This window comes from Rhinolophus hipposideros (genome assembly GCF_964194185.1).
Source record: "Rhinolophus hipposideros genome assembly, chromosome: 25".
Taxonomy (NCBI): domain Eukaryota; kingdom Metazoa; phylum Chordata; class Mammalia; order Chiroptera; family Rhinolophidae; genus Rhinolophus; species Rhinolophus hipposideros.
Genome location: NC_138071.1, coordinates 29,048,387 through 29,061,333, shown reverse-complemented (window position 1 = coordinate 29,061,333; position 12,947 = coordinate 29,048,387). Strand labels below are relative to the sequence as shown.

The window sequence follows — 12,947 nt, the reverse complement described above, 5'->3', positions numbered from 1 at the left end:
GAGAACCTGCTTTATTCTCTGCAAGGGATACTGGAAAACACCATGGGGGAGAAGAGGCCCACACTGAGGAAGACTCTCCCTCTGCAGAGCAGCAGCAGCCTGCTGGAGGCCTCTCCGATCGAGCGGGGTTTCCTCAGAATGCCACTCGATTGACTATGTCTATAAACAAGTCACCCTGTCTTCTTAACAGAGATGCGCGACAGAAGAGATGGCTATAATGATGCTGAAAGGTACAAAAAAACGTCTGGTCCAGAAGTAGCTCTGGCAACCCTGCTGGTCTCAGGAAGGGTCCGACAGCCCTGTCCCATCCCCCACCACCTTCCCAGAGCCAGCCAGGAACTACATGGTACACTGAGAGTAGGTCTAGGCCACAGACGCCAAAAGAAAAACTAGTTCAGAAATAGGTATTTTATTCTAATATTTTGAATCCAGAAGACAGTCATTTTTATAGAATGACTTTCACAGAACCTTACCTCAGCTCTAGCCTGACACAGACCATCCGCCTCTGAATGGCATGCATGATAGTCTCTAAAGGCAACCATTCTACCTATCTGATTAATCCTAACAGTACTATGGAGGAAGCTGAAATGGGAGTGAAGAAGGATAGAAGACAGGCAAAAAAAAGTTACCCAAAGTTTCTGGAATGTTCCTTCTCTCTCTAGTTACATCTGAGAGCCTAATAATTGTTCCTTCTTTCCTTTCTGTTTTGAAACGTAATCGTCCAGATTCTTCATCATCATCATCTTCTTCATCTGATTCTTCTTTTATTTCCTTCTGCAGTTCCAAAGTTTCCATACCTCCCTACATTGCAGCCACACAAAACAAAAAGGGAGGAAAAGTGAGTTCATATTCACTCGAATTAAATATTGAAGAAAATTATCTCTCTCTCTCTCTCTCTCTCTCTATATATATATATATATATATACACACACACACACACACACACATATATACATATGTATATATATCTAGATAGATAAGAGCCTTTAAGATGTAAAAGCACTGCAAAAATGTCCTGTTATCAGGCCAAGTGAAACATTAAACTGATTCCAGGAGAAAATAATCTCAGACATTAAAAACGTAGTGCTAGAAAATGTTCAAACCCTGCATGTGCCTAACATACAAAGTCCTATGTACCGCTGTCACTTACACTTGTGAGAACAAAACGTGAGAATTCCAAAATGCCCCGATGGCCTCGAGTCTGCTCCAGATTCTAGAAGAGTTCGATGTATTAATGAAACTAACACCAGAGTCCCATGAGCTCATCAGCACATAACCCACCTTGTCACTTACGTTAGATGACAGCGTACTCCTTCCCATTACACAAGCTGGAGGTTTCCTGTAAGTCCTGACCCAGCTACTCTGACTTTCACTGCCAGGCAAGTTTCATGGCCCACCTGCTAGAGGCCAGGTTTGTTTTCAGCCTCCAAACCTTCCCTCCATCACTCTTCTCCCTTTGCACTCCATGCCACTGTCTAGAATTGGCTCACCACTGCCTCTGGCTCAGACTACTGACACAGCAAAACCACTTTTTTCATCACTCACTTCTTCACACTAAAACCAGCTTTACCTTATATCACCTGGCAGTTTAAGAATCAAACATAATTCTATCCTGTCTCAGTAATTTCACTCCTAGTTAATACCAAGGGAAAAGGCACAGCTACAAAAAAAATGTGTGAAATAATTTGTAGAATTACTTTATTAATAATAACAAAAAAGCTGGAAACAGCCCAAATATCTATTATCAGGAGAATGAACAAATACGGTACATCCACAAAATGGAATGAACTACTGACACACACGAGTCTCAGAAACACTGTGTTGAGCAGAAGCAGCTAGAAACAGATACCACACGAGCTCATGCCGCAGCACATGGTTACATTTACGTGAAGAGAATTCTACAATAGGAGGAGTAAGTGAAGGGGACAGAAATAAGAGCAGTGTTTGCCTCTGAGGAGTCAGGACCAGAAAGAATCACGAGGGAACTTCCTGGGGTAACAGACCTGTTTCCTCCTAATGGAGGCTGGTAACCCAGAGGTACCCCTGTGTCAAAACACTGACCTGAACACCTCAGATCTGTGCCCGTCACTGAATGCAAATGTTATCACAATTTCAAAAGTAAATACTGCAAAGATTTTCAAAACTTCTCTCATGCCTTCCCCTATATGTGCCCCAACGATCTAAAAGAGCAAGGCTTTTAAACCTTTTTGAAGACAATGGCATCACCACACTGATGTGGCCGTATAATTAGAAAGGCTGGGTTCTCAGTCTTTATAATTAGATCTTTCTAATTTGTTTTGAGTATAGTGATTTCTTTGTATTAACCAAGCAGGAACATTCGTTAAATAAAAGGAGCCACCTAAAATAGGCTTTTCAAAGGGAAATTACTTTTTAGTTCCATAATTCAGATACACATATGTACTTAAGTACAGATCCTGGAATGAAGTCACCTGGAAAACGGCAGGATGCTTTCCCCGTTTTAAGCAACCCAGAGCCAGGCCGCTGGGAGGCAAGATGGAGCAGTGTTGCAGCTTCCTCAACACACTGCAGGCGTTTACGAAAATGGGTCAGAAACGAGGAAGACACCAAAACACAGGTACTTGTGACAAATTAAAACTGTTACTCCTCCCTGAGGACTGTGTACTTTATTTAGACTTCTAAAAAAGGAGGCGGACAGCCTTCCCAAAGCACAGCCTGCAGAAGGTACTGAAATGGCCCACGCTCCTCAAATGGCACCGTGCACACAAGTTGTCAGCAGCGTCTTTCTGCCTGCCTCACAGTCAGGGCTCCCTGTGAGGAAGGAACAAGCCAGCCCTCCCCCGCCTCCAAGGACAGTAATAAAAGTCCTGAGCGCCAACAGCATTACAAAGAATTTGCACGCCACACACAAAGAAGCAAAATCAAGGTAAAAAGTAAATGGATGAGTGAATTTTTAAAAAAATTTTTAAATACTAAATTTAAAATTAAATTAGGGGACATATAGCTTAAAAGAAAAAAACAAAGAATTCACCTCCTAAGAGGGGGTGTGAAAACGATCAACTATTTCATCTGGATTAGAGTTTCTAACTTTCTGCTCTATAAACAGGTTTATATTGAAAACAACCCCTAGGAAATTTCGTGTGAGAGTTACGGCAGCTGTAAGTCACGGGAGATAAACAGATGCAACCTCGTTCTGTGCCTTCCAGAATGAAGGGCCCAAATTATCACCACCCTGTACTTCCCTGTGGATAAAAATTATTTTGCTCATAGCTAAAATATGTGAAAATATGTGTACAAAGCATAAAATAATCCCACAATCTAAGGTCATCACTATTCCCATTTTTGTCTTTATTCATCCAGATGGTTCTTTCACACACACACACACACACACACACACACACACACCCCGATATGCCAAGCTTTGGGGGAACTTAAGGGTAGGAATTCTGTTACCTGGCTCTGTTCACTTCCCACATCACGAGCCTCTTTCCAGGTCCCACAGAGACATGCCCTGTCCCCAGCCCCCGGTGACACTAGCCCACCACTTGTCTAACCCTCTGGAGACGTCTACCAACCAACCCCTGGGGCAGGCACAGCTCTGGACACGCGCAGATGAACTTGGGGAACTCCGTCCAAGTGAAGTAAAGCAAGGACTTTGGGTAAGGCTTCTGAGACTCCAGAACAGAGACGGGTCCTCAAGTTGCCCCTTCTACGAGCCAGTAAGGCGGCTGCCACTGTTTCGTGACACGAGGCCCCTGGTCAGAGACTAGCACACTTCATTACTTTCAACAACAACAGTGGCATTTGGGGGCTCCGGGAGCTGGCCCACAAGCCACAGGGAGAGGAGGCCTGGGTGACCCTACACGCGGGGGCCGTGTCACACAGGAAGCCCGAGTTTAAGGAACCTGAGGCGCATGATGAGCAGGAAGCATGCCATCCCCTTACTCTGGAAGAAGGTACTGTGTCTTTCAAGGCTGTTTGTGTATCAAACGTCCCTGCAAAGACAGCCAGGAACAAAGGGCAGGCAGCGCTGCTTTGCTCACAAGAACGTACAGAGGCACGACAGGCCCACGGGAATTGTGTCCCAGCAGTCGATACATCCCGAATGGTCCTCCAACAGAATGAGAGTATACCTGACCAATAATTTTGATTTTCGCCAAAATGAAGATAGGTTAAAATTCTCAATTTCAATTTTTATTTTATTGAATATATTCTACATACTTACTGGTCGTTTGCTTATTTTGGGGTTACTTTTTAACATTATTTACCCTTTCTATAGGAATGCTCATCTGTATTTACTGAATATACTATAGAATGAATATGTTAACTTTATATACTAAATATATTAAATCTTAGGCTCATATGTAAATACTTGCCCGTATCTGTCACTTATCTGACCTTGTTTACAGTGTTTTAAAGTATTTACACATGCTCAGATGACTCTTTTACTCATGGCTTAAAAAGACCTAATACCAAGAAGAGGAGAACACTTGGTGCTCGGTTTTACTCCTTCTCTGTCACGCCCTCAATAATGAAAGTCCCAGGTTTAGGTGAACACACCGAAACGTAACGCGGGGTCCCCAGTTTCCCTTGCTGAGCGCTGCAGCCGGGAGTCTAAGGCATGATACATGCAACGGTCACGGAGTGGTGTATGAGAACTCGGGGGGTCTTCAAAGAGCAGGCATGGGCCCTTGTGCTTTCCTGCTTGGATGGGGACCACGGTGACAGCAACAGCCGTGGACTCGTACCACAGAGGTGTCGAAGAAGCCTGGGCACCCCCTACCTGGAGGCCAAACCAGATCTGAAACGTCCTCCGGAATTTTGTGACACTAGTGAGACACTTCTACTGTTCAGGTGAGTTTTCGGTTTTACAGGTAAGCCTCAAGCTAACACACGGTATTAAAATGTTTTCTTCTAATACATAGACAGTTTGGTGTGTGTACGTGCACACGTGTATTTTGATTTTTTTCACATTGAAATCTTTATTGAATCTGAGATCCATATAGGCATAAGGCACAAGGCAGAGAGCCAACTTTTCCCCAGATGATTAATCCTTTCTAAGTACACATGTCTGAGTTGCCCCTCCTTATTAACTCACACATATTATGAGATCATTTACTCGAAGCCTGGGTCTGTCTGATCATTTATGTTCTTGCAAAGACACCTCTCTCTCCCCCTCAACCTCTCTCTTCAGAAGACACTGAAAATGGAAGGCACAATAAACACTTTTTTTATAATAACCCCGTTTTTCTTTAATATTTTAATGACTACAGTTCAGGAATCGGAGTCTGAAATATCTAGCTCTACAAGCCATACCCTGTCACTTCCAGTAAGGAGACTATTACCTAAAATACTGAAAGAACTATATGAAAAACAATTATAATTCAACTAATTAAATTATAAAATCAATGAAATTAATTTTACAACTTCAACATCCCACAGACTAACAAACAAGGACATGAAACTACACAGAAGGAGTCAACCCCCCTGTGAGCTCCTAAAGCGCGTATGAGAAGAGCCTGTCCTGGGAGGTCTTACCCCTGCCTGTGTTTACATCACAAAAATCTGCCCACATGTCTTCTCTCTCCTCTACCAGGCTGCAAGATCCTTGGGCAGGAACCAAGCTTCTCAATCCTCCTTGTTTCTTCAGTACCTATGACTGCACCAAAATACCTAATGCCTGGTGGTATTATCTGAATAATGGTCAACATTAATTAACGTTAACGGATTTGAAATAATGACAGCATTCCTTGCAAAGCACTAACATATCAGATTTCAAAAGATTTCTACCTACGCCCCTATAAAAACATTTAAAGTATTCGAACACTTACAGGGTAAACAGCTATCTGAAAATCACAGCTCACCAAAACTCACTGCCCAAAGATTCTAAAAAGCTCCAGTTTTTACTACACTCTTAGTTCAAAGAAGAGAGGTATCAACTTTTCACTAAAGAAAAAATGCTCATTTTAAATCTGGAAGAAAAACCACCCAGCAAACTTTTGGACCCTTTAAAAGATGAACGAACAGCTTGTTTCGGGAGCAAGCTGGAACCAGCAATCTCATCTAATTCATCTGCAGCAACGCGATCGTCAGAAGCCTGCGCGAGTTCTTCACTCTCCGCGAGTTCTTCACTCTAACAGCTGCTAAAGAGAAAAACACCTTTTTCTCACACAGCTTTTGGGGAAAGCACTTTCCATCTTCTTGCCTCATGCTTAGTGAGTGCAGCAAAGCTTTCCATGGCAATTACTGACAGCAGAGGGCACGGGGCACAAAAACATTGCTAATGAGAACAAAGCCCAGTGTGCTGACCCAGCTGCCGAGGTTACTGACAGGAGCTCTGCCCAGACTCCAGGTGCCCTGAGAAACAGCTCGTTACAGCCACACTAAGGAAACGTAATCTTCCAAAGGAAGTGTCTGTGCTGGCATAAAGCAGCTTGGAAGCAGTCCGGCAGTGGAGCCGTGCCCAATGCGAACCATTCTCACGGCACCAGAAGACAAGGCAAGTACGGGCCACTCTACTCAACACTGGGGCATCACTGCCAACCGCATGTTACAATCACTGTCCACCAGCCCCGCCTTGAGTAAGAGGGATGAATCCAGGTTTGAATGAAATGTAAGAGGTGTGTCAGCAGCAGGAGGCCCTCGAGGGCACATGGGAGGAAGCAGGCAAGCTGGCTGCGGACGACACCAGGAGAAAGAAGGGCTCCTGCAACACAACTAACTAGTGAGAAGATCTGATCCCGCCCAGGGCCGCTGAACTGCCAGCGCCCTGGCCATGCGATGTACTGAACAGTAGAGGTCGGTCACAAGGCACGTTACTAAGAGTGGACATGCCAGGGAACCTGAGCAACTGCTGCACAGCACACAGCAGTGGCTCCTGCAGCCCCCAGGGAAAAGCAGCTGTAGTGAAGGTGACAAACCACCTTAGTGCCCACAGCTGTCTCTCAAGTCGATCTGAAGACACTGCATTTTACCTTCCACAAGAAGTTGTTAGCATCTGATCAAACAAACCGTCACTCGCCATGAGTCACTGAGAGCAGAACAAGTGAGGCCAGACAATACTAATCAAAAATTCCAACCAACACACACTTCAATGGTCTACACCACCAGGTTCCCAGTGGGAAACAACAGGCTGCTGCCCTTTACATAAATTATCAACCTGAAGTTGTTTTTACAGAACAGTGTTTTATGAACTCTCACTACGTTCATTTTAAAGGCGCTAAATAAACTGTGCTTAAAAGTATAAATCACCCGACAAATAAATTTCTAGTATTTTGTTAAATAATAGGCAATACATTCCCTCCTAATACAAGAGTACAAATTTTTAAATCAAATCCCAATTCACTCTCAAGAACAGGACCAGCAAAATTGCACACTTAGGTCTTCGGACTTTTGAGGCCAGTAGGAAGGGAACCAAAGTTAGTTCACCAACTTTTCAGGCTCTTCACATGCGCAAGCGTTCCCTCCAACAGTAAAAGCCTGTGGTTTTCATTCTCTCCCGTGACACACACAGTCCCTCCAGGGGATTCCAAGGGTGAGCTCGGAAGACAGAACTACCCAGGTCCGCTCAATTCTAGCGTTAGAGCATGAGTGAGCACTCCTAACTAAGCCATGCAGCCACGGCTAAATAAATCACCTCATAAACTACAACACGCTGGGCCGCACGAGGACACGACCGACTGGGCGCTCGTGATGGCTGAGTGTGCGCGCGAGTGACAGCCGAGACGGCGACGGCCTCACCCAGAGCCAGGCAGGAGCACTGCACAGAGTGAGTCCACCTGCCTTCTGCACACAGAAGAGGAAGTGCTGGATTCTACCTTTGTGATGACAATAAAGAAACCAGTAATCTTAGAGAAACAGGGAAGAAAGGAAAGAATGACCGTGGCTAGAAAGCTAGATGTGGGGAGGTGAGCTGACACTGCTCATAGAAAGACGCTGAACTATGTATACCGTGTATCCCAGAAAATAAGACATAGCCGGGCCATCAGCTCAAATGCACCTTTTGGAGCAAGAATTAATGTAAGACCCGGTCTTATATTGTAGTAAAATAAGACCTGGTCTTGTATTAATTTTTGCTCCAAAGGATGCATTAGAGCTGGTCCGCCTAGGTCTTATTTTCAGAGAAACATCTTTGAAGTTTATAACTCTGTGAAATTATTAGGACATTTTCAGAATTTCTAAGTAATTCTTTTTAATTCTGAAAAAACAATTCATTTTAATGTGGAAAACTACTGTGAGCATACTGAATTGCAACATGGTTTTTTCTTTTTTGATACTTGAATCTTAGACCACAAAAGGCTGGACAGTTAAGTTGGATTTTATACTACCAGGGGCCTAAATGTAACTCCAAGTTTCATGATGGAATACAAGAGAAGGAAATTCCTCACTCGCTAGAAATTCTGCACAACTGCAGGACCACCACAGTGAGAGACACCCCCCCAAGTGGCCACACACACACATCAAACACCTTCCAACTGTGACTTGTTCCACTAAATCCCAAGTTCACAGAGGGCAGGGCCATGCTTTAGGTTTCAGGTTTGAACAATATCTGTGTCCCCAGGGCTAGGATGACATTAGTAAACATTTGCTGAACTCCTGAATTTACAAGGGAGGGGACCCAAGTGCACTTAGTCAATCATCTTATTTTACTGATGAATAGTGGAAATAAAATGCTACAACTAGGGAATAAGTAGGCACAACTTTAAAAGATCCTGGCTTCACTTCTAAGCAGCCTTCTAAATTAGCGTCCACTTTAAGGGGCAGCCAGACACATCGGCAAAGCAGAGCACAGCTGTCTGCGCTCCCGAAGCTCCAAGACACACCATCACCATCATCGAAAGAACAAGCACCCACGATGCCTTTGACGGACTCCATTTACCAAAACTGTATCTACGGAACAGAAGGCATTCAAAAGAATCAAATTTTAAAAATAACTATTGAGATAGCTAAACACTATCATGATTGGAACTAAATATTCTAAGGTTCCACTTAAAACAACTGATCCCCTTTAAAATTACTCCCTTACATGTTAGGTCAGCTGCGGGCATGGTCAAAGCGGCCGGGAGCCAAGTCATTCCCCTCTGCCAAGTCAGACCCCTCCTCACAGGACGGAAACTGGGGCCCCTGGCGTTTCCGGAAGAGGCAGCAGACCCTGGTGCAATAAACAACTCCAGACAGCCTTTGGCGCCCGATCTGCGCTGGGGGGGCCTGCTCATCTGCCACCTCACTCAGCCACCCCCTCCCCCAAAATCGCATATATGCCTCCCTCACTCTGCCCTGGGCGCGACATTATGGGCCCCTTCTGAAGAGCGGTGAACCTCGCCAGGGGGCGCAGAATAAAGCACTCACTTTTCTCAACCCGCCTGCCTCTCTTAGCTTCATTATCTCGCCGCAAGCCTTACATTACACCTATATCATTGACCAAAATTCAGCAATTTTTGAACTTTTTTCTCGAGAGGAAGCTGGCTCTGAATGAGAACGTAAAGGAGAGGGCAGAGCGACCCATTGCCAAAGAGCTCCGTGCAGCCCCTAACTGCACGCCTCCACCCATCCCAGCGCCCCGCTTACACTGCCCCTCAATGCAACTGAGCCCTGAAAACCTTAAGATTCTCCTGCAGCCATGGCGCTCACATCCTTCCTGCACAAATGTCATTAAGTTCTTGTTTGGGAAACAAATCTCTTTTAATGATGAATCACTAAAGACAGATGAGCAACCTTTCACCAGCACCTTTTCCTTTCTTGATGGTTCCACTTAAAAAAAAAAAAAAAGCTACCACCAAATCATCTTTCTGAAATAAAAATCAGCACCATCTTGGTTTCCTGATTACAGATAACAAATTATGTGTGACATTTCCTAAACTAACCTCTCATCTCTTTATTCATGTTTGGACAGTTCTCCGTTACAGAAAGGGTGAATGAACAGGACATCAATCACTTTGGAATATTAGCCCCTAAAAGATGTCTTTAGCAGGTCAATAATCTTTTCACCTTAGAAGGACTTTATCAGATCTTGTCTAAAGCCTGGATAAAAGCTCTGCATTAAGTACTGCTAACAATTGACAGTGTATCTCCAGCACACAAAGCTGTTTTCTTCCTTAGGGTGCAATCCTCAAGGTCACGATTCTGTGCAGCCTTCCAGAATGACAAAGGAGCATTACCTCCGGCCAAACAAGCTGTCAACACAAAGTTTGTCATAGCTCAGATAAAGAGACTGGCGGACAGTGATAATAAGGTCTAATTTCCCTCTGTCCCAAGGGAGGGAAACAGATTTCAAATCAGTCTGGAAACCTCTGCCCCGGCAGCCATGTTCTCTCTGGCCGCACAAAGGAGGGAGACTTACTGTGAATTCATCTAAAGGCTCATTGATCTCGATGTCCAACACCTCGTCACTGTACAGCTGCTCCTCCTCTGGCTCTTCCACGTACTCGATGTGGTCCTCTGCCAGCTCAGCAGCGTGGCCCTCGTACTGCCCTTCCTCAGGGTACTCGTGAGCATACAGTTCAGACCCGTCGGATTTGTGATAGACAAGCTCATCCTCTCCTTGTTCATACTCGGACTCCTGCTCTCCAGACTGGTCATTGGCGTTGTCAGACAGTTCGAATGATGTGACCAGGCCAGATGTGGTATTCAGACTAACTGTGACACCCTGAGATCTACAGGACAAAAGTACAAAAAAAGATGCTCATTTAAAGTAGAGCTCAAGAGCAAGTTATTCCAGAAATTACTCAGACTTACCTGACGGGTGAAAAGTTATTCTGGGTCTGATAAATACACTGACTCCCAACAGCGACTGAAAAAAGAGCTCAGCGCCGCACTGAGCCGGCCTCACCCACTCCTGCTGCATACAGCACCCCATTACCATCAGCTGCGTGACCAACACAATCCCATCAAACGGACGGGGAAATAGGTCTGACTGGCAATAGCTCAGGACTGAAAACAAATAGACTGTATTTCACTCTAACCAGCAGAATAAAAAGGATGGCATCTATTTCCTAATATTTGAAAGTGAAAATAATTTGAAAGGAGTATTACTCTATAAACAGAAAAATCATACATGGAATTTTAAGAACAATTTATTTCTTCTGAAAATCTATGGTACAAATTACAAACTCCTATTTAAAAATTAAAATATTAAAGCTTTGTATGTAAATACATTTCGATGTTGAAATAAATGTCTACTAGTCACAAATGTCAAAAAAATTAGTTCATAATTTCTGAGTGAAATAATAGAGGATTTTAAAACTAAAAAAATCATAATCTACCTATTAAGTCACAAAAGCTAAGTACCAACAATAAAATTCAAGATAACACTTACAAGCAAGATTTGGCAAATAAGTCTAAGTCCCACACATTAATATTAATATCCAATCCTAACAAAAACCTAAATATGCCACACAGACATGAAGATATTATGTGGCTAAAAATTTCCAAAGGTATATTTCAAGGGCGACTTAACTAAAAGATCAAAATATAATACTAACGTCAAAGAATGGAACTGGGAAACGAGTGATAAATTAATTTAAAACTGTCTTTTTACCCATAAAAATTACTTTACGTTAGAAAACCTATTATAAATCCAAAGGTCAATAATAAACGGCATCCATTTATTAATCACATTTATAACCAAAAAGTGCTCTTTATATCTTCATGTTTCCTCATAAAACTGAAAACATGATTCCACCTACCAGAGTATGCAATACCTCCTTCCTCTTCTAACAAAGCTTACAACATCAACAACAGAAACATAGGCACTATTGTTGTAGACTGAATGTTTATGTGTGTCCCCCAAATTCACGTGTTGAATCCTGCCCCCAGTGTGATGGTGTCTGGAGGTGAAGGCTTTGGGAGGTGCTTGGATCATGAGGGTGGAGCCTCACGATGGGATTCAGTGACCTTATAAAAGGGACTGCGAGGGCCCCCTCGTCCCTTCCACCATGTGAGGACACAGAGAAGGTACCATCTATGAACCAGAAAGTGGGTCCTCACTAGAACCCAACCTTGCGGGAGCCTTGACCTTGGACTTCTCAGCCTCCAGAACTGAAAAATAAATTTCTGTTGTTTACAAGCCACCCAGTTTATGGTATTTTGTTATAGCAACCCAAATGGACTAAAACAATTATATTCCAACAGTCATCTAGAGTTCAAAGTACAATGCGAAGAAATTCTCACAAAAGGAATTCAGATAAGTATAAACTATCTAGAATAAAAACAAAAGCAGCAACATCAAACTGCAACAAATGGTATTAAGAGTCCAAGGTCACTGTCCTCAACCAAAGGAATGATTTTAAAAAGCAGTACATACCTGCACTAAGCTTTCTTATAACCCGCACACAACAGAACTGATGGCAATCATTAAATGCAAAATCAACACGGATTTTAAACATTTCATCTATTTATAGAAAAGATATATGGCTTCCGCATCAATTATGTTAATACCTTTTATAACATAATCATTAATGTTAAGGGTAATACCACATTATCAATTATATCCACTATAATTACAAATCACAAACAATTCCTAACAATTTAGTTGACTAAAGAACCTTTTTAATGAGCTTATATTGAGTACCTGAAATTTTCTTCATCTTCGTTATCACTCTGTAAAAGATCATCGTTTAGCTCTTCATCTGACAAATCTGACTGGTTCTAATGAAAATAATAAATCAAGTTAATGCATGTAACTTCCATAAAAAGACTCGTTACAAAAGTGCAAAATCATGCTGCTTGGATTATTTCTAACCTTATTATTAAAACATTTGCCCTTGAGAAGTTTTCTCAGTTGATCTGCCCGGTGACAAGAAAGCCCACACGTGGCACACTAGCTAACTACCCAAGATTGATAATATTCAGATGCGCAACCCAGTACTTATAGAAGCAGCAAGCTTCTGTAAGTAACGATGACCAAATGTACTGTCCTTCTAACCAAGTCTTTCAATGGTGCACCACAAAGGAAAATGTTTTTCTTATAC

General features: G+C 43.0%; 1 protein-coding gene across 2 annotated transcripts in view; it reads right to left on the bottom strand.

The window, feature by feature from the left end:
* The window catches only part of RBM33 (RNA binding motif protein 33), an 83,864-nt gene that overhangs the window by 56,446 nt on the left and 14,471 nt on the right, over positions 1-12,947 (bottom strand). For both annotated transcript variants that reach the window (XM_081038818.1, XM_081038819.1), the window contains exons 4-6: positions 12,548-12,624; positions 10,319-10,631; positions 630-801 (exon numbers count right to left, since the gene is read on the bottom strand). In XM_081038818.1, the coding sequence (XP_080894944.1) occupies positions 630-801; positions 10,319-10,631; positions 12,548-12,624 (562 nt within the window). The remainder of the gene's footprint in view (positions 1-629; positions 802-10,318; positions 10,632-12,547; positions 12,625-12,947) is intronic.